The 22,711-nt window shown below is 47.3% G+C and overlaps 1 protein-coding gene across 3 annotated transcripts in view; it reads right to left on the bottom strand.

Annotated features, from left to right (window-relative positions):
* Positions 1-22,711, bottom strand: part of CSMD2 (CUB and Sushi multiple domains 2) — a 668,701-nt gene that overhangs the window by 19,704 nt on the left and 626,286 nt on the right. For all 3 annotated transcript variants that reach the window (XM_067725393.1, XM_067725392.1, XM_067725391.1), the window contains 9 exons: positions 18,082-18,255; positions 13,802-13,984; positions 9,498-9,674; positions 8,115-8,294; positions 7,554-7,727; positions 4,851-5,024; positions 4,449-4,522; positions 1,352-1,463; positions 597-776 (listed from right to left, as the gene is read on the bottom strand). In XM_067725393.1, the coding sequence (XP_067581494.1) occupies positions 597-776; positions 1,352-1,463; positions 4,449-4,522; positions 4,851-5,024; positions 7,554-7,727; positions 8,115-8,294; positions 9,498-9,674; positions 13,802-13,984; positions 18,082-18,255 (1,428 nt within the window). The remainder of the gene's footprint in view (positions 1-596; positions 777-1,351; positions 1,464-4,448; positions 4,523-4,850; positions 5,025-7,553; positions 7,728-8,114; positions 8,295-9,497; positions 9,675-13,801; positions 13,985-18,081; positions 18,256-22,711) is intronic.

The raw sequence follows: 22,711 nt of genomic DNA on the forward strand, positions 1-22,711 counted from the left end.
CATTCAGTGCATCTCTGTGTTCCTGAAGGTACTGTTATATCTGATAATGTGTGTGTCTTCCACAGCTGAATGTGAGCTCCTTTAGGGCAGGGTTTGTGTCTTTCACCTCCCCATCCCCCATGCCCAGCACAGCCACGCACAGTGATAATGCTCAATAAATAGAGAAGGAATGAATGAAGAAGAGGGGGAGGGAGGTGTAAGACGTTGCGGTAACCCAGAGGGATCTGTGAGTGGGTACTGTTTTATCAGGGTTATGATAGGCATATATGCATAACGTGTTATTCCCGTTTAGTGGGACACAGAGCTTTTCTCCGTCTGACGATTAAGTGTAATCCTTAGACTACCGTAGCCTTAGCGCTGGGCAGAGTGTTTAAGCTCATGCAGAAGGTAGCAAGGTGAAACTTGGGATGGCGTCACTCTGTGCTCCTTAGACTACTCTGGTTTTATCTCCTAGACTCAACACCTCAGAAGACCAGAAGCAGCCTCCAGCTTCCGGAAATTACATTTCTTTCTTCTCTTTGGCCCTCTTTCACTCAAGCTCAGCTGTCCCCTTTGGCCCCCCACCCTGGAGAAGCTCACCGAGGGGGCACACTCACCCAGGCAGACGGGTGGTTTGCCTGTCCAGCTGCCATCTGCTTTGCATGTGCGGTGCTCGGAGCCGCCCCTGAGGGAGAAGCCCTCCTGGCAGGAATAGATGAGCGTGTAGCCCATGGAGGGCAAGTCCAGGGCCCCAACGTTGGCATGGGTCGGCATCTCTGGCTGCTTGCAGTGGTGGGCTGGATGACAGGGAAGACGCTGCTGGGAGATGAGGGTCTCCAGGAGGCCTCTCCACCACTCCCCTGCTCCTTGATGGGCCACCCGCTTCCTTTCCCTTATGGGCCCCTTTCAGGTCCAGCATCCCCTTCCCAGCCCCAGCCCCACCCCAGCCTTGATGGCTATACGAGAGGCCAAGATGGAGATCGTGGGGATATTGGCTCAGTCAACCCTGGGGGAACCTAAACCTGCAGTAATTTTCCTGAGGGAAAAGGAGTAATTATGGTCAAAAGCCTGAAACCTTCCATCCTGAGGGCAGGCCTTGTAGTTGTTAGTATTTGCTGCCATGGGAAACTTCTTTCTTTTTCTTTGAGAAGGTATAGGAATTGCCTTCTAATATCAGAAAGGCTTCTGTGTGTAAATATCTTCTGTGGGGCTCCAAGGGGTAAGGAGTACAAAGAGACCAATACTGGTCCCAATGAGGAGTTGTGAGCTCTCTGTCATTCAGAGCACTCAAGCATCTCCTAGATGCCCAGCTGGGGGAGATTATGAGTTGCCAGGAGGAGTTGTCTGGGCTGTAGGCGAAATTTCCACTCACAGACACAGTCGGGCGGGGTTCCGCTCCAGGTCAGGTTGGGAAGACAGGTCCTGGTGGTGGAGCCCTGGAGCAGGTAACCTTTCTGACAACGGAAGAGCACGGTGCTTCCAACCTGCGGCCAGGACGAAGTTCCCACAATCACCTTCCATCCAGCGACGCTTCACACTTGTCATCTGACTGCTTACTTTCCCACGACATTACTCCTACCCACCCTTCTGTTTCTCTGCCTGATTAAATCTTATTTATCCCTTGAGGCAGCTTACGTTATGCCTCTTCCACAAGGCCTCACCCAATTCCCTGGGCCAGATCAACACTCTCATGGGATATATCATATTCTGCTGCGGGGGGCTGAGTGTCTGACCCAGAATCAGAAGACCCTGGGTGTGAGTTCTGGTATCTACACTTACTCACTGGATGCCAGGCTGCACGAAACTCTCTACACCTTAGCCTTCCTGTGTAGAGTTGAGATGAGCAGCCCTGCCACACTACACTGGAATGTCGCGACACTGAAATGTGAGGGTAGATTTGAAAGCGTTTTATGAAATGTGAAGAACTGTGCAAAGTAGAATATTACTGTGTGTGTCTCTTCCCTCCATGAATCTATAAATTCTTTTAGGACATGTCCCCTATAAAATCTGGAGCTATGCTTTGTAAAAAATCTCTTGAGCAGAATTGCTACCCTCCCTGCATCCCTCCCTCTGCTCCACTGGCCCCTCACCGTCTGACCTGACATTCCCTGCAGCCACCAGCTCCATCTCTCCATCTCTAATCCGTGCGGCACCATGCTGCCAGATGAGCTTCCGAAACTGCAACTCGGATCACACTATTTCCCAGCTCAAAACACTCACGTGTCTCTACTACCTCTGGGAGCAAACTGAAACGCAAGGTGAAACCTAATTTCCACTCCCTTCCTCCACGCCCATCACCTCGTTCAGCAAATGGTATCCCTATCCACCCAGTTGTGCAAGTCAAAAACTTCAAGTCGTCCTCGATTCCTCCCTTTCCTTCAACCCCTCCATTCAATCCTTCAAGAAGTCTTCTTGGTTCTACCAACAAAATACCTCCCGACCCCTTCACGTCTCTCTATGTCCACTGTCGCTACCCTGGCTCAGTCCCACCCTCATCTTTCTCTCAAGATGCTGCAATAATATCCTATTTGTCTAAGTGCTTCCATTCTTAACCCCTATTGTTCATCCTCTCCTCAGGGTCCTGAGTGATAGTTCAAATGATGGATCAGATTAAGTCACCTTCAAATGGTTTCCTATGGCATTTAGAATAAAATCCAAAATGCTTATCATGGTCTCAAGGCCCTATATGACCCGGTCCATGCCCTTCTCTTTTCAAAATTTATTATGTGATATTAGGTGCATAGAAAAGAATATATGGCACATATACAGACGTGAATCATCATAATAAACTGGACACCTTCAGTGGAGCCCACCACTCAACCTAAGGGTTAGAACATCATTGACATGTTTGTCATCTGCGTGCTCCTTCCCTGCCCTGTTCCTCAGCTCCCCTCGGTGAAAACCAGTCTCTTGAATTTTGTGCGTTTTTTTTTTTCCCCCCCTGGTACGCGGGCCTCTCACTGTTGTGGCCTCTCCCGTTGTGGAGCAACAGGCTCCGGACGCGCAGGCTCAGCGGCCATGGCTCAGGGGCCCAGCCGCTCCGAGGCACGTGGGATCTTCCCAGACTGGGGCACGAACCCGTGTCCCCCGCATCGGCAGGCAGACTCTCAACCACTGCGCCACCAGGGAAGCCCAAATTTTGTGTTTTTCATTTCCTTGCTTGGCTAAAAAATAATTCTATCACATATGCCTACATATATCTCTAAACAATATAAATTTTTCTTGGTTTTAATCTTTCTAGAAATAGTATCCTACCACTTTTGACGTTCAACACTATGTTTCTAACAGTCATCCGGAGCTATAGTTCCTTAATTGTCACTGCTGTGTGATGAACCATTCTGAGACTACACCAGGATTTTTCTCCTTTCTTGGTAACACGGACGAGAGCGTCTCTGGGGTTGCTTACTCTGGGTCATAGGATGTGTGGATATTTAACTTCACAAGGCAGTGGCAGCCTAGCTCTTTGGCTTCACGTCCTTCTCCTCTCTCTTTATGTTCCCGACCCGCTGGCTGGCCAGCTTTCCAGTCCTGCAACCTGCCAAGTTCCCTGCCTGAGCGCTCCTCTGCCCTGGCCGTTGCCTCTGCTGGGAACGCCCACCCAGCTCTGCACAGGGCTGGCCCTTCCCACCATGGGCGCCACAGTCGTCCAAGTTTAGGAGGCCTCTTCCCTCACTCCGCTAAACAGCAACCCCCCCACCCGTCACACCCTTTTATATTATGCCGTGTGTAGTGCCTATCGCTCCCAGAAGTGATCTTGTTTATTTATTGTCACCAGCCAGGGAACTCCCATAGAGCAGGCACTCGGCCTGTCTTGTTCCCACTGTATTCCTAGCGCCTAGAATAGTTCACGGCAGTAAATATTTGATAAATCCCATTGCTAGGTAAGATCCCAACCCGCCATTTCCGGCTTAGTCCCTGATATCCCCCGAGCACACTGGCGGCTGCAGTCCATTGTCCTGCCTTGAACACACCCATACTCTCCCGCTTCCTTCTGCTCAGAGGGTCCCATCCAGGCTGTCCATATCCTTTCCTTTTGAAGCGCATTCTGAGATGTGTCCCTGGAGCCTGTATCCTGCTGGGACGGGCCTACTGGGCAGGAGACTGTCTCCCGTGTGGCACTCGCTGGCTCCCGCCACCCTGTCTGAGCCCCGTAGGGTATGGGTGCCCTGGGGACAGAAGGTCCATCTGTCTCTCTCATTTCTGTCCCTGCCCCAGTCACAAGGGGCTGCCGGGAAGCGCCTGTGGAGCTACACGCGAGTCTGTTCTTCCACATCAGCTTCTCGGGTTGGTGTAAACGCCTGCCTGTTTCTGAGGGGGCATCCTGTGCAGCCTGGCTTGAAGAAGCAGGCTGCTTTCTCTCTCCAGCTTCCAAGGTCTCATGCCCCCTAGTGCTGTCCTGAGCCCTCTGAGACTGATGACAGTGACAAGGACAGAAGGCAGAAAGGCCTGATCTCGGTTGACCTCGTTACCTGGTAGCCCTGGGAATTGTTCTGTATCCCAAACTGTGGCACGCCAGGGTCCGCACACGTGGTCAGCGTGGGGTCTGGATGGCAAAACAAGGAAACAGACCATGGTCAGGGAAGCCTTCATCGCCCCTGCTCACTCTGAGAAACAGATGCGGGATCGAGGATGGAGTCACACCCTGACCTCCCTGCCCTTGGTAATCTCCCCCCGAGTCATGCCCCGGCTGACAATGATTTCTGGCAGCACATGAGCTGTGGCCACTTCACCTCCTGTTCTAAGTAGCTTAGGGGAGCGCTCGCCCCTTTTCGCAGATGAGATCGATGAAGACAGGGAAGAAAATTCATCATCTCGGGCCCCAAAGAAGGATGACCACCAGCTGGGACACTCTGCTCCCGGTCACCTCTCACCTATGCAGCTGGGCTGGGTGCCACTCCATGTCCCATCTGACTGGCAGAACCTCCGTGGAGAGCCCACCAGCACCAGAGGGGGCTGGCAGGAGAAGAAGACAGAAGACCTGTAGGAGAAGCCTCGGTCCTCTCTCCTGCCACGGGCCGGGACGCCAGGATCTCCGCAGAACACAGCTGGGAAGACGAGGGAGAAGGGCAGGTCCAAGTTGCTTTCTATAACTCAGTCTGCTCGCTCCCCTTAACCCCCACCCAGCCTTTGGTCCTTGTACTGCTTTCCTCTTGGTTCCACTTGAACTCTGGCTGTGGGGCAGCCCTGGGTCAATGATTACACCTGCCTCAGCGCTGCTGTGTGTTTCCTCTCCTTTCCACATTCAAATGCTTATTAATAACCATATCCATGTAATAGAGTAACATTACAGGAAGCCTAGAACATGGAGAAAAAATAAACTATCATCGTACTACCCAAAATATTTTGTTCATTTTTGTGCTCATTCCCTTCTAGCGTTTGTTCAGTTGTATGGAAACTTGTGCATGGCTGCAAACCTGATGTCCAGGTGCTGTCACCCTTGCTTTGTTCACTTGACGTTCTGTACACATTTCCCGTGTTTATGACATCAATATCACTTATTGGCTATGTAAATTTGCAATGAGATGGTGTAACATGATTATCCTAACCCTCACATTAGGCATTTTCTATTATTATAAAGTTACTTATGGCTTTTCTTTAACTTGTATTATTTTCTTAGGGGAATTTTCTAGGAGTGAACTTACCATCCTTAAGGGTTTGAGTGTGTTCGCAGCTCTTGATGCGTATTGCCAAATGGCTTTCCGTGGACTGTGTATTTACCCTGCAGTGAGCAGTACCTGAGTGTGCCCATTTCATTCGGATCAGCAGAGAGTATCTTTAAAAACTGACTGTGGAAGGCCAAGTTCCCCAAGACATCACTTCAAGCGTGAGGAACCTTCTTTATGCTATGGTGTGTGTGTATGTCTTTACATAGAGTCATGAGGTTCACAGTCAGATGCGAGATCAGATGGAAGCCTGGCCCTGGAAGCTGCGGAGTCTGGATGGAGCAATCAGAAGTCAGTTAAAGGCTGAGCCAATTGGAAGTCACCACACCCAGGAAGAGGCAACTCAAAGAATAAGAAATACGGGTGGATGACACAGAACAGCTCAGTTTGGCTAAGAAGCAATATGATGCCAATTAAAACAATGAGATATCTTTTAAAACTCCTCAGGCTGGTAAATATTAAGAATATTGGCAAAAATCAACTGGTAGTGAGGGTGTGAGTCAAGAAATCTTCTCATCAACTGCTGGTGGGAGCGTAAACTGGGACACCGTTTCTAGAAGACAGTTTGGCAACATGCGTCAAAATGTATAGCGTGCACACCAGTTGGCCCAGAATCATCACTCCTAGGACTTCAACACAGGCATAAAGAAATGCTACTATCGAGGCTATATATTGCAGAACTGCTTCTAACATGATTAAGTTGGAGAAACCCAACTTCATCACCAGTAGGAGAAGATTAAACCAGTTATGGCATATATAACAAGGGAATTCTTTAAAGCCATTAAAAATGATGATGTATAGATTAGTATGTATTGATAGAGCAAGGGGCTGATGGCCTGTGAATGAATACAAGTTGTGAAGAGCACGATTCAATACCATTTATAGAAAATTGCATACATACTGCTATACATGCAAAAATGCATAGTGATTGTGTGGAAGTATGACAAGCCTAACTATGGCTATCTTTGGGAAGTGAGGGTTCAATGAGGGTTCATTCTTCTTTGTATTTTTGGACATAGTACAGTTTTGGGGTTTTTTTTAACAATAACCATAATCCATTGTTAGAAAGCAATCCAGCTATTTCTCAAGACAAAAAGCAAGGTTTCTGAGTCCAGACCCAACCTGGAGCCTTGCTCTCTTCCTAATATTTCCCTGGAGGAATACGAAGGTCTGAGGGGTTAACCACACACCACATGCTGCCTTTCCTGTGTCCGCTTTTACTGGCCCTTGTCTCTGCTGAAATTTCCCAAACTGAAGTAAATTTTCAGAGGTCCCCAAACAGTGTCATGTGTAGTTGATAGTTTTCTGCAGCATTAGATAAATGCCAAGTAGAAAGAAAAAATAGGTCCTACTGTTTGTCCAAGTTCCAGAGCCAGATTATGGGGTAAGGCAAGAAAAAGTGACCTGGAACCTGCTTCTCTGGGGGACTCGGTAAGAAATGAGCCCTGGCGTGGACTTGAGGCTCTTTGAGACACAATCGGGCCAGGTAGACCAGAAATAACTCTCTCACCAGAAAATCACAAGGGCCCCAGCATCTCTTCTGTGCAGGGGATTTTCCTTGAAGACAGGCATGTTTCTAGCACTGCCCTGCTTTCCTGTCTATCACCCCAGCTTTGGGTTCTAGTGCATCCAGTTAACAACCTTTCAGGTTAAGAAACACCTCCCTTATCTCTGGCTTAATTTCCTTCCACTGTGAGAGGAGCCAGGGCTCAATTAAGATAGTCTCATATTCTTCCTTTAAAATCCCTTCCTTCTTTAATAGTGTCTTTGACAAAGCTCCTCCCTGATTTGGGGCCGGGAACCTCCATTCTAGGCCTCCTAGCAGCAGAGCTCTGGAAGCAGAGCAGCAGAGGAGGGAAGAGGATGGAGCCAGCAGATGGGATGCCTCGGAGGCCCCCGTGAGTGACTTACGGAAACACTGAGGCAGCTCTCCAGTCCAGGACCCGTTTCCCTCGCAGGTGAGCACCGCAGGCAGGGAGAGCTGGTACCCCTCCAGGCAGGCATACGTCACGCTTGAGCCCCACATGAAGTCGGACCCCACCACTTTCCCGTTGGGGATGAGCTGAGGCGGTTTGCACATGATAGCTGGGGGAGACCAAAGCAGGCTGAGTGCTGGGGCTGCCCCGGGGGAAACGAGGCCCTGGTGGCCGCCGGCACTGACATCACTGGCTCCCTGTGCCTGCCGGGAGTCTGGGCTAAGCGGCAGGAAGCAGGAACACCCCCTCTTCCTTTGGGAGCTTGTTCTTTTTGCACCTTAGGACAACCCACTCCTCTCTGCACGGCCCTGCCCTCAATGTTCAAGGCCCAGGACCTTCCCGCTCCCTCCCTGCAGATGTTCAGGGACCACTCCTCACCGTGCACACCCCCCGATAAGATGTTAGGGCTCTGCCTCATCACACCCTCCCTTCTGGATGTTCAAGACTTTTGTACCTTCTCTGCCCCTGTGTCCACATCCGGAGCCCCCAGACACACCTTTGCAGACCGGCTTGGTGCCGTTCCACGTCCGGTCCTTGGTGCAGCTCAGCACGGACACCCTATGTGACTCCATCATGTAGCCAGGGATGCACTGGTAGGTCACAGTTTTGTTGTACCTGAAGTCACTGCCCAGCCGGAGGCCATTGGCTGGAATCCCAGGGTCGCCACAGTTTATGACTAGGATGAGGAGATAGAGCATTGTTCACTCTGAGCACAGGCCCCCCCTCCCCAGCACCCCAACGCCATCCCTATCACTCCCTGCATGTGTCTGGGAAGGAAAGCTGTCAGGGTAGGGATGTCCTGTCCCCTCCCCGGTTCCTAGCCGGGCACCATCCATTCTAAGTCCCCGCAGCCAAGTCTGCTTGCAAAGGCTGTCCTACACCCCCCATCCTTGCCCGCACCATCCTTACGCACCCCAGCAACCTGGGCTGGGAAACCCATCTTTTTCATTTAAAGCCCACACCTCTAAAAGGAAGTATCCAGACGGCTCGCTTCATAAATGAGGCTGGGGTCCGAGGAGAGGGACGTTTCCAGGCTGAAGAGCTTAAGATGTGCGGACGGACCACATAAGACAATTTGTCGCCGGAAAGGGCATCTTACTGCCTGCTCTTCTGCCCAGGAGACCTCTGTGGGTCCAGTGGCCTAGGAGCAGGGTCTTGTGACCGATGCAGTGGTCATACCGATGTTATGGTATCAAGTGAGGGTGGGGTTTGGTGAGCTCTGGCCTCAGAACAAAAGTGAACTTGACAGGGGATTTCAAATGGAGCCTGAAATCACAGCTAGGATTTTGAAAGGGAGAATGTTGTCAGATTCCCTTATCTTATCACTTCCTTCCATCTGGGCCCCACAGTGATTTGCTTTTCAAGGAAAAGGGTCTGGAGCTGCCCTTAAGAGAAGCAAGAAAGGGGAGCCAGGCTGGGGTGGGGATGGGTCCAAGGGAGAGAAGGAACTAACAAAGAAGGTAGATGGCAGCAGCTTTAAGGTGGAAAGAGAATCAGGCTGAACACTGGGGGTTTGCCCTAAAAGAGAAAAAGAAAGCCCAAGGAACTGGCTAGAGTCTGAGAGATAGCAAATAATGATATATTCTCAAACTCTCTGAGCTTCAGTTGTCTCATACATAAAGTAGAGCTAACAGTACCTACTTCATGGGGTTGTGGTGAGAATCAAAAGATGTGATGCATGTGAAACAAAGCACTTAGCTCAGTGGCTGTCGCATACCATGTGCCCAGTAAGTGGAGGCTATTTGTATGATTCTCATTCAGGGTCAAGTCCCACCATGTCAGCCAGCCTTCCCAGTCTCCTCCAGACAGCCTTCTTCTTTGGCACGGAGAAGCCCGATTGCCTTGGCCACCATTTGCCATGGAGCCCAGAGGTTCTCACCTATGCACTCCGGGTCGCTGCCTGTCCAGGTGCCATTGACCGAGCAGTGCCGGCTGAGCAGGCCTGTGGCGTAGTAGCCTTCCCGACACTCATAGACGATGGAGCTGGAGAAAACCAGGCCATCGCTGAACATGACTCGGGCATTGCTTGGAGTCCCGGGGTTCCCGCAAGAGATCACTAGGAAGCCGAAAGGACACATTATTCATCAGAACAAGAGCAGGCATCCTCTGGGGGGCTGGGCCCTGCCCAGAGTGGAGACCTCGAGCTATGTAAGGACCCTGTGGATTGAAATGCCTCTTGGGATGCTTTCATGTTGGATCATCTCCCCCTTAGAAGGGGAGGAGAGACCTGTAGGGATTTTTTTATGATTTCTAAAAATGAAAGACTATATCTGTTTTATTATCACACCTGAAATTTTAAACAATTCCTTAATATCACCAAATGTCCAATCAGTGCTTAGCGTTTCTGTCTCTTTTTCACAGTTGATTTGTTTGAATCACGATCCAAATACAGTCCACATGTGACATTGGATGGCATGTCTCTAAGACTCTGAAACCAGAGGTTACTGAATTACCCTCTCCTACAACTTATCTGTTACACAAATCAGGGCCTTTATCTGGTAGAATTTCCCACTTTCTGGATTTTACTAACTGCACCAATGAGGCATTGTTCAGCATATTCCTCTGTTCCCTGTACTTACTGTAGTCAAGTTCTACTCTTTGGCAAAGGTACTTTTCAAAGGTTTTGTGTTTTTCTTATCACATCGCATCGGGAGGCACAGAATGTCTGGTTGTTTCCTTGTTAGTGATGTTGAGGCTGGCCAGTGGGTCGGGTCTGCCTGCCTCATCTGGCATTATAAAATTCCTGTTACTTGTCACTTAATGGTTTTACCAGAAATTAAATATTGTTGACCAGATTGGTTATTTCATTAGGGGATAGAAATGGTGACATTCTAATTCTATAATTCTTTCTGCTTTAGCTAGTGTTTAAGAACTTGTCCATCATCAAATATTTGCTTACCCAGAAATAGAGTTCATGTAGGACGGCTGGATTAATGCTTGATTTCTTTTTTTTTAAGTCAGACGTGAGAACAATGAGTTGGTTCCCTAGCAAGCTCCAAAGGACAATATTTGAATTCACAGATTCAAATTTATTTGCTATGTTTCCATCTGTTGCCTCTTTTATTCTTATTGACGCTCAAATTATCCCATCTTTGACTAGTGGGAACCCCTTCAAGTTGGCTCCTGAGTTCCTTTGACATGACCCACTTGTGTTTGGTACATTCCTTGTTGTAATGACAAGATTTTGTATGTTCACCTTGCATATATCCTGCCCCAGTCCTGGAATCAGCCATTTCTCTAAAGAGCTCTGGTTCCTTTGAATGGGCAATGGATTTAAAAACTACAATCTGGGCATTAAGGGTACTCATCGCTACTGAGCTGGTCATTGATTCTAGACTTTTAGGCTGGGAAAATAACTTTTCAAATTGAAAATACATTATGACTTTATGCTGATATTACCAAGCCAAGTTTAGAATTGAGTTTTTCCTTAAAATTTTGATTTTTCTATGATATCCCTTTTATGTTGAAAATCTTGGTTCTGTTTTTTGAAAATTTTTTTATTTTTTGCGGTATGCGGGCCTCTCACTGCTGTGGCCTCTCCCGTTGCGGAGCACAGTCTCCGGACGCGCAGACTCAGCGGCCATGGCTCATGGGCCCAGCCGCTCCGCGGTATGTGGGATCTTCCCGGACTGGGGCACAAACCCGTGTCCCCTGCATCGGCAGGAGGACTCTCAACCACTGCGCCACCAGGGAAGCCCGAAAATCTTGGTTCTTAATGACAATAAATATTTTTAACTTGTTTTATCCATATATATTATGGTATTATATACATAATAGTTTCAGAATAGTAATACCAGTTTTATTACTAGCAATATGATTGCAAAAAACAGTTTAAGATTTCATTGTAGTTCTTTGTCCTCAGGATATATGTACCATAGTCAGATTTCATTTTTTTCAAGTCAATTGAAATAATTCTCTGGGTTATTAAATCACCAACTTGATACATAGTTAAGTTCATTTGTTTCCATTTTGATTTGATATTCAGAGAGTACTTGTTTCTAATCTTTCATTTAATTTTATTTTGTAAGTGTATACAACATTTACATAGTCCCAGAGTCAGATCTACAAAATGATTCCTATGTAATTAGCACACCAGATACACCCTATCATCCATCCACTCAACAAGTATTTGTGCTGCCTAGGTGCTGGATATGCAGTGGTGACCAAGCCATGTCCCCTTGCCCTTGAGGAGCCCAGTCTATCTTAAGAACCTACCTATAAACAGATGAATTAAAATATGATGTAATAAGTGCTACACTTGAAGGAAAAAAAGCACTAAAAAGAGAGCAGTTTATTGGGGCTGGAGATAAGAATTTGAGTAGAGCCTTGAAAGATAAGTGGGCGCTTGCCAAGGGAAGTCACAAAGAGCTGTGTACATGTTACACATACACTCACTCAACACATATTTGCTTCCAGGTCCAAACTCTCAGCTGCCCACTTTCTGTTCCCTGAACACTCCTGACATTGATGGCTGACTCCATCCTGGGACCTGAGTGGCAAGAAAGGGAACCTGGGTCACAGTGGATATTTGAGAATATACTAAATTCTCCCCCTGCCAAAACGCTCTCTCAGTACCACAAAACCTCTCTTACTATGCCTAGGAAATCCTATAAAAACTAACTTTGCACCCCCAGAAAGGCAGGACTTTGGACAGACAAGTGGGCGAAGGCACTGACTCCATTTCTATCGTTGGTGTCCCCTGATCATGGGCCAGAGCATCTCCCCTTGCTCTTCAGGACTATGCCACCATCTCAATTTCATGCAGCCCATTCTCTAACCACTGCCATTTTTATTTTATTTTATTATTATTATTATTTTTTGCGGTACGCGGGCCTCTCACTGTTGTGGCCTCTCCCGTTGCGGAGCACAGGCTCCGGACGCGCAGGCTCAGCGGCCATGGCTCACGGGCCCAGCCGCTCCGCGGCACGTGGGATCCTCCCGGACCGGGGCGTGAACCCATGTGCCCTGCATTGGCAGGCGGACTCTCAACCACTGCACCACAAGGGAAGCCCATGCCTTTTATTTCTTTAGCTCGTTCCCTCTGGAATTTGTCCTCTGGTGATTGGGACCTATGATCCACTGATCCTACCACCTTTTCACAGCCTCTTACTCCACTCATAAACCCATCTCCTCCTTACCCAGCTTAGATGCTAAGATTTATCATAATCACTGCTTTGTGTATACCCTCATCTTCCTTGCCACTTTCTTTCAATGTCTTAGTTGCCTAATAAAACCCCAACCCTACACCTAATGCTTCACCTACCCTGTGCCTGAAACTATGTAGCTAAATGTGTTTGAACAAAAACCCAGACCAATGCTGACTACTGTCACTTTATGTTAATGGCTCTTACCTTAATGAGCCCTCGGTGCTGCCTGGCAAGTATACATTTCCCTATTCCATTCCCACTCCTCCCTTGCTAGATGATGATTTCATATTGCGTCCTTCCTCTTCCAACACCTCAGTCAATCTTACTCTTACTGTTAAACTGCTTCCTAACTAGGAGAGTGCTATGCAGGTTGCATTTTAGAGAGGGGGGGAGAGAGAGGGAGAGACAGAGAGAGAGAGAGAGAGAGGGAGAGAGGGAGGGAGAAATTTGGGGAGCAGGTACAAAACATTGGACTTTAGGGAGAGAGGTTTTAAAAAAGAGTTTTGTTTTTTTTTCCAGAAATTTAGGAGTGCGTGGAGAAATATATTTTCCCTACTGGGCCTACCTCAGGAACCATCATTAAGAGCTTATATTACTTTTAAAGGATTTTTAAAAGCTGGATCTGTATTTCTTTTGGCACTTTGGATGCTATTTAAACACAGTGTTTTCCCTTAAACTGTAAGCTCCAAGAGGGCAAGGCGGGTCTGTCTCCATCACCGTTGTGTCTCTAGCCTATGCTACAGTATTTGGCACACAGCTGTTGAATGAAACTGCATGGAAATAAATACACAAATGTGCTTACCTTAGTTTATCCTGGTGTCTTCCCTTCTTAGGTAAGTGGGGAATATGTTTGCCTTTGGATTACTAATGAGATGAACATGAACTCTCTGCTGATGCCCACTATTCACCAGGCCAAGGGTTCAAATGGGGCCCTGCATTTTATCTGTGTATGTGAGGGCAGGTGCTAGGGCGTAGGAAAACGGGGGAAGATCCTGGGGCCAGCAGAGGGGAGAAGCAGAATGGTCACATACATTACCTCCACACTCAGGCTGCGTGCCGCTCCACGAGCCGTTGGCTTGACAAGTTCGCTCTGACGATCCCCGGAGCATGTGGCCAGCTTCACAGCTGAAGCGCATCAGGCTGCCCGGGGCAAAGCTATCTCCCAAACGGATGCCATGGGCTGGGATGCCAGGGTCACCACAGATTCCCATGCTGGTTCCTATGGACCAGAACCAAAAAACCCCATTGTTTTTAGCATGGCAGGAAAGGCAGTGGAGGACTTGGAGAGAGAAAGATGCTGGGCTGATACTAAGGAAGGGCAGGGGGCCCTAAGAACGAGGGCGGTGAAACTGACCGTGTGTCTAGCCTGAGTCACCAGGACAGGCTCCTGCCTTAGCGCTCAGTGATCAAAGGACACAGAGGGCTGAGGTCATGTGTGGGTCCCTGGGGACCATGAGGCAAGGGAAGAAAGAAGGCAGAGGGAAAGCTTTGTGGAGGAAGTCATGCCTTTTTGTTCTTTGGCTTGTGCCAGCGTGGGATGCCCGTGGTCCAAGCTGGCCTTCTCCCTTTCACCTCTTCTCCACCATCTGTTGATCTGGTACCCTCTCCATTACCAGTTCCACTGTCTTAGCTCAGATGCGCAACGTCTCTCTCCTGAACTACATTGCCGGAGCCTCCTAACTAATGTCCCTTCCTCTCAAACTCTCCCTCTAGTCTATCTTCACTTTATCCTTAAATCTTAGCAATGAACAACCACAACCACAATCTGATTTTGGTTCTTTCCTGCTGAATTAGCTCCACTGGCTTCCCACTGCTGAGAGAAAAAAGTTCCAACTTTTTAGCAGAGTTTCTGCTCAACAGCCCAGCTTGAACCTCGATCCTGGGCCTTTAATTGAGGATTTTCTATTCACAAATTGCGCAATACAGGCGAGCTCTAGATTACATACCTTAGATCCCTCATTTCACCCTTTTTTTGCCCCATGCCTCCTGCCATATTTCTGCATTTATCTGGCTTATTGTGCAAACCCAACCCAGGAGAGTTTTAAGGACCCAAGAGGTGGGGGAAAGTGGAGAACAGGAGACAAAGCTACAAGACCTAGTGCCTGTGCGAACCAGCGCATCTCAGAATACGGAGATGCACGGGAGACACCACTGGATCAGCCTAGGCCATGGTAAGCTTGAGGAAGGAGGAAGAAAATGAAGGAATAAATGGCAACTCCATGAGAAAATAAAGTTTCCCATTGATGTGGAATGCACCTCCTCGTGGATCCACGTGTGTAGGCATCGATAGTAACATCTTGACCACAGGTGGCTTAAGCCATGTGTACCCCACCATCCACTGTTGATGTGTCTTCCTCTCAGTTTTGGGATTATTTCCTTTTCCAGTCTAGTCTCAGAATATGAGAACACTATATAACCCCATGTTCCCCATTCTGCTCCTTACCATGGGAGGGGGATTCATTCAGCCTTCAACTCCAACACTTGAAAAAACAAAGCCTATCACGTTTGGCCAGGTTTTCTTATCTTTTGACGTTTTCCAGGTTGTAGCTCATGCAACAGGCAGGACAGGGTCCCCTTGAAGGCAGCCCAGATGGTGAGTCGCTTGCTCTCCCTCACTGGCTAGCTGGCCTCAGCACTATTACACAACAGGCCTGAGGGTGGACTCCCGGGTCCTGGGCATTATCGGACAGAACAGTCCCCACTGCTGTGTTTGGCCTCTGTTTCAACGATATAAGGAAGTCTGGGACAGAACACTGTACCATGGGGGCATACTGTTGACTCTTTACTGAAGAGGTACATCAGCAAGATGATGACACTGCAGAGGTAGGCAATGAACTTCCTGAAGCGTGTCTCAAATGCCAGAAATCTCTGCAATGTCCTTTATGGCCCAGGGACTTACGACTCCTGTTATGCACCATCTGGGTGCACTGACTGTACAGAATGAGGTTTGAACATCTGACCCTGGAACTCCTGAATGTGTATCTTTTAAGGCTGATGGGAGATGACGTTGCAAAAGATGATATCTGTATCACTGGTGGAATTATATCCCACTCACTAGTACAGATCTAGCGTTACTTCCTAATCACCTATTTTTTTCCACCTTCACTTCCTTATCTAAGGTATTTAAGATTCATTCATTCCTCAGCCTTAGTATTTATGGAATCCCTTCTACTCCTGTCCTCAGAGGTCTCCAGAAAGCTCTGCCCATGATACTGTTCTCCTAAGTGTCTGTCGTCCTTGAAGAAGACACGGGAGAAGAAAGATTGCAAACTATTCTTCAGAATATTCAGGATTGGGGATCAAACAGCTTAACGCAACATATCCCCTAATGAGTGAGGTCCATGTCTTCTGAAGGTTCTTTTCTGCTTCTTACTTTTTCATGTTCCCAAGGTGTCAGCGTGTTTCTAGTCTCCCCTTGACCTTTGATGTGGCCAAGGAAGGGTCCTTGCTTCCACATGCAGAACCAAGACTTAGGTAGTCACAAAATTATGAAATCTCAGGGTTGAAAAGGTTTTAGAGGTCTTCTAGCTTTGTTACCTATAAGAATTGTTTCTGGAATATTTCCAGTATGTCATTTCACAGCCTTCACAAAAACAACTTCAGAGAAGGAAAATCACAGTTTGGGAGAAAAGACTTCGGATTCTGTGCTTCTGGGCCAGGAGACACACTGTGTGGTTGGTTGGGTTACATATGCTAATGGGTAGGAGACGCCGAAGCCTTTCTTCCTGATTTCTTCCTCCCCTACCTTGCACTTCCTTTTCCCCTGGAGAACAAAGATCCCCAAATACATAAAACAGACCTTAAGAACACCATTAGTCCCATGTCCTAGAGAAATGTCTAGAGGGAGGACTTTATGCAAAAGGGACTGGTCACCAAAGAGACGGGGGCAAATGCATGCTTGGATGGGCATCTGGATGCGAAACGCATGCCTTTCTTCTGTGGAATACTTCTTCCTCCTGGAACTTGCTCTGTGGACAACTCTGGAGGCTTCAATATACATGATCCTTGTCGTCCCCATGCCAGCCTCCCCAAGACACTTCCAATACAAGTCCAAACAGACAGGAGTCTGGGGCCCAGCTAACAGGCTAAAGGAGTCCCAGTGGCTCACACATAGTCCTGCCAGTTCATGAACTGGGGGATTAATGAGATTAATGAGGGTGAGAGGCCAAAGTCTGGGGTGTTAACAGAGTGATGTGTCTGGGATTGTCCTGGGCAGCCCACAAGCCTTTGAAGCAGTGGCCAGTGCTTCGGGAATTTCCTTCTTAGGAGCCCTAACTAATATCTGGTGGGTATTCCGGCCGTGCCCTACATTTTGGAAGACAGGCTCATCTGGGAACTTCAAACCGCAAGAGGAGCTGCACATCTTGTGGGTGAAGTCCCACTTTGAGGAGAAGGCTTCTTTCTATATCAGGAGGAGGTCAGGATCCTTACCTCTAGAGGGCATCTGGCATGGGAAGGCATAGGGGTTAATTTCAGTGCCATGGTAGGTCCCCTGAGGAACGGCAAGCTACATGAACAGCTGCCCTCTTGCGGGCAACATCCCATGTGGCATCCCTTCTTGGGGCCAGGCAGGCTCACCCCAAAGAAAAGAAAGCTGTGGGGTGCTAACTTTTTTGCTTAGTGGTTTCTTCATTGGTGGGACAATTCAATTTCAAATATTTTGTTCTTTTATGACATTACAGATGAATATCTGGAAATATGGACACGGGAGCTTTGACAGTTCCCTACATGTGCTGTGTTGATAACATCTCTCCGCGTCCCCATAGAGATTAACAGGAAAACAAACTCATTCACAGGAAACGTCTAGGGGCTGGTGTGTTAGTGCTAAAGGGAAGAACTGTATTCACTGGGCAGTCAGGACACAGGACAAACGGGAGAGGTGGTGATACAGAAAGGGAAGCAGGCTGGGGCCCAGCAGTCCATAACAGGGAAGAAGAGAACACAGGAGGGGGTTTGGACCTGGGCCGAACAACAGGAAGGCTGGGACTATTCCTGGGACCTCATGGTAATAAGGTCTGGACAGGACTCTGGCCATAGGGTGACCTCACAAACTGCGTCTTCACTAGTTTTGCAATCTCTTGGCTGTATGGGCTTGGCCAGCGCTGACTAAGGGCGTGAAGCTGGGCTCAGACCACCAAGGGCTGAAGTCCAGTTGGGATCTCTGATAGCCGTGCTCTCTGCCTGGGAGGGATGCGATGAGGGCTCCAAAGGGCTGCTTCCCTCCCGTCCATCTGTCACACTCACACCCTCGGGAGCTCGCTCGCCTCCCAGCCAGGTGTTCCTTTGGACCCCCTTCTCCCACACCAGAGCCCATACCTGAGCAGTGGGGGAGGGAGCCAGTCCAGTGTCCGTCCAGCCCACACATTCGGGTGGCATTTCCCACTAGAGTCCGCTTGCTGGTGCAGCTGTAACGCACGACCGCCCCTGCGGTATAGTTGTCCCCGGACATCTGGGAATGGGGCGGGGAGCCCGGATGGCCACAGGACACCACTGTGGGGAAGGGCAAACATCTCAGCAACTCTGCACCAGGATGGATCATCACAGGACACGTGCTAGGCTTTTCATGGCGACAGGCGGAGAAGAAGAGAAGCTGGGCTATCTACTGAAGCAAACTTCCTGCTGGCACACCCACTCAGCATCAGCAGACAATGCCTACCCACCTCGCTGTCCAGTTTCCGTATCTGTGAACTGCAGAGCGATATCTGTTGTTTTAAGAGCTGAATGAGATAATACATGTGAAACTGCTCAGCACACAGTAGGGACACAGTAATATCCGTTTCTTCTCTTTCTTGCCTCTTGTGCTCACCTCTCCCTATTTCCTCACTGCCATAGGACATACCAAGAGGTCTCTGGCAGAAAGGCGGTACATATAGTATACCTATAACTACATATAAGTCAGACAGAGAAAGAAAAATGTCATATGATACCGCTTATATGTGGAATCTTAAAAAATGGTACAAATGAACCTATTTACAAAACAGAAATTGAGTCACAGATGTAGAAAACAAACTTATGGTTACCAAGGGGGAAAGGAGGGGATAAACAGGGAGACTGGGACTGATATATACACACTACTCTATATAAAATCGATAACTAATAAGAACCTACTGTATAGCACAGGGAACTCTATTCGGTGCTCTGTAATGACCTACGTGGGGTGGAGTCTAGAAGACAGTGGATATATGTATATATATAACTGATTCACTTTGCTGTACACCTGAAACTAACACAACATCGTAAATCAACTATAATAAAAAATTAATTAAAAAAAGGACAAAGGGGTGATCTGTCACCCTGAGACTGTCGGCATTGGTCACAGGATCCAGAATGAGGGCCAGTTAGAGTCCTCTCCAAAGGCATCGCACAGCTGCCCACATCAGTTGTCTCCAACTTGTCCTCTTCTGTTGCAAGTTCCCTTTCCTGAGACACCAAAGTGTAACTGTGGAAACCAGTGATGGGGTTAGAGTGCAGAGTTGAGATGTACGGGCCACGGCAGGACAGTGCTGTCGACGTCGCTGGGTTTGCCTTGCCGTTGTTCTTGCCACGGTTGATCCCAGGCTCTTTCATTTGCTCAACACATGTGTATTGAGTGCGAGGCACTGTTATATGTGTTTGGGAGAACAAAGTCCATGCTCTCATGGAGGTTATGTTCTAGTGAGGATGAGAGACCATGAATAAGAAAACAGGTAATTCTAGGGGTTGCTATGAAGGAAAATAAAGCTGCATCAGGAAAGGGGTGCTCAGGGTGGGTGAGCAGCTGATTTTGAGTAGGATGGTGATGGTCAGGGAAGATCTCTCTGAGGCAACATTTGAGCAGTGATCTGAGTGATGTGAAAAGGCCAGCCATGTGAGATCTGGGGGAAGAGCATTCTGAGGGAAGGGACATCTAGTGGAAAAGCCCAGAGGCCGGAATGAGCCTGGGGTGTTCGCGAAACATTAAGAAAGCCAGGGTTGCTGGAATAGAACGAACAAGGAAAGAACTGAAGGAGACATGGGTGGAGAGGTTACTGGGAGCCAGATTATGGCATAGAATTTGGACTTTATTACAAGCATGATAGGACCCCACTGGAGTGATGTGATCTGATTTACATTTTAACAAGATCATTCTGGCTACTGTGTGGAGAACATTCTAGGGCGGGGCAAGAAAAGAGGGGGCTGATGCAGTAGTTCAAGAAGAGATGATGGTGATTTGGACAGACTAAACCTTGGGGTCTGGCATGCAACTGGGAAGGATATGTACTCTGGTGGCCAAAGGGCTGTCTGTCTGCGAAGACGGTTGTGCCACCACAACTCATCCTGGCACAGGCCTACCACTCTTCCCACTCCCAGATGTAGAGTCTCTTATTTCCTCCCTCCTTGAACCTGGGTTGGCCTGGGACTTGCTTTGATCAACAGAATGTCGTTTTAGGAATTCTCAGCTCTGGCTTAAGAGATCCTTTAACTTCCTCTTTTTCTCTAGGAACCTAGCCTCCAAGTAAAGAAGACCACGTGTCATCCTGCTGGAGAGAGTGGCCACGTGGAGAACAGCCAGGCATGAGTCCTCAAACATGTAGGTGGGGTCGTTTTGGATCCATTTTGGATCCTCCAGTCCTAACTGAACCACGTTGGGTGCAGATGAGCCAGCCCTGCTGGGACGGTTCATTTAATGTATCAACTTGACTAGGCCACAGGATGCCCAGATATTTGGTCCAACGTTATTCTGTGTGTATCTGTGAGGGTTTCTGAATGAGATTAACATTCGAATTGGTAGACTAGACTGAATAAAGCAGATTGCCCTCCCCAGTGTGGGTGGGCCTCATCCAATCACATGAAGGCCTGAATAGAACAAAAAGGTGGGGTAAGAGAGAATTCTCTCTGCCTGTCTTTGAGCTGGGACATCTATATTCTCCTGCCTTTGGACTCAGACTTGGACTGGAATTTATACCGTTGGCTCTACCTAGTTCTCAGGCCTTCAGACCCAGACTGGAACTCTGCCATCTGCTCTCCTGTGTCTCTAGCTTGTGCACTACAGATCTGGGGCCTTTTCGGCCTCCAAAACTGTATGAGCCAATTCCTTATTATCTATCTATCTATCTATATTTGTATCTCTATCTATATCTATAAGGAATTGGCTCATATAATTTTAATATATATTATATAGTATATTTAGAAGCAGATATATAGATGGCTTATGGTTTCTATAGGTACAGATATATAGGTAAAATCATCTATCTAAATCTGTATAGATATAGATCTTATTACATATCTATATATACTATATATTCTATCTATCTATAAAATATATGTAAAAAATATACATATATCCTATTGGTTCTTGATTCTGTTTCTCTGGAGAACCCAGATTAATATATCTGCTAAGCTTCACCTAAATTCCTGACCTTTAGAATTGTGAGAAAACAAAAATAGATGCTATTTTAAGTTTTGAGATGGCTTACTACACAGCAATAGGTAACTAATACAGTGAGTTCCAAGGATTACACTATCTATTCCTCAAGACAACCCTTTGAGGTAGGCACTGTTTTAATCTCCACCTTCCTGATGAAGAAAATGAGGCATGGCGAGGCAGAGTAACTTCCGCAAGGTCACAGGCCTGTTCAGCAGTAGAATTAGTTGAAACCTGGCAGATTGACTCCAGAGGGCACACTCTCAAGCACTGTAACTGACTCCCTTCTGCAGTACTGCTTTAATACTGCTGATGAATTCTCTCATTCTGGAAGGAATGGAGTCCCCAGTTATAATTTAAATGATTCTATGAGTGTTTACTAGAAATTTCTGGACTTCCAGAAATTGTCCAATTTTAACTCTGAAATGATTTTTCAAAAAAATTCTTTTTTAATGGAAATGCAACATACATATAGAAAAACACAATAACCATAAAAACAGAGCTTAATGAATTGTCACAAAGTGAATACACTACGCAGATCAAGAAAAGCATATCAGCAGTGCCTCAGAAGCCCCTTCACGCCCTCTCTCTATCACTATCTCTCGTCTTCCCTCCTCAAATTAAACTACTATCTTGACTTCATACACCATTAATTAGTTTGCCTGTTCTTGAATTTTATTTAAATGGAACCACATAGTATATATTCTTTTGTGTTGGCTTCTTTCACTCAACTTTATGTCTGTGACATTCGTCTACGCTGTATATAACAGTAGGTCATTATCATTGCTGTATACCAGGGTCAGCAAACATTTTCTTTAATTACTGTCCAGACAGTAATTATTTTAGGTTTTGAGGCTACATACAGTCTGTGTTGCATATTCTTCTGTTTCTTTTTTTTTGTACAATATTTTAAAAGTATTAAAAATAAAAACTCTTCTAAGCTCAAGGGCCATACAGAAATAGGCCATAGGCTAGATTTAGCCCAGGAGCCAAAGTTTGCTGACTTCTGCTATATAGTTTACCATTTGTGTTAGTTATCTCTTCCTGTGTAACAAATTGCCCCAAAGCTTAGACAACAATAAATGCATTACTGATCATGGTTTCTGTGGGTCAGGAATTTGGGAGTAGCTGGGCAGGTGGCTCTGACTCAGACTCCCTCATAAGTTGCAGCCAGGATGTTGACTGTGGCTGCATTCATCTGAAGGCTTGACTGGCTTCCCCCAGAGTGGCTGATCCAAGAAAGCCAGGTGGAGGTGGGATAGCTCTTATAACCTAGCTTTGCAAGTCACATCACTCTACACAGACCAACCCTGGTACAATGTAGGAATATGCTACATAAAGGTATGAATGGGTTGACTGTCACACCACTGTGGGAATACACCACCTTTATCATCCATTTCCTATTGATGGATGTTGGGGTTGTTTCTGGTTTTGGACTCATGAATAATGCTGAAAAGAACATTTCTGTTCATGTCTATTAGTGTACATATGTACACATTTATGTTGGTTACCCATAATGATTTCTGTGACAGCAGCTGGTTGTTTTTTCTGATGTTCTTATTT

This window comes from Pseudorca crassidens, chromosome 2 (genome assembly GCF_039906515.1).
Source record: "Pseudorca crassidens isolate mPseCra1 chromosome 2, mPseCra1.hap1, whole genome shotgun sequence".
Lineage (NCBI taxonomy): Eukaryota > Metazoa > Chordata > Mammalia > Artiodactyla > Delphinidae > Pseudorca > Pseudorca crassidens.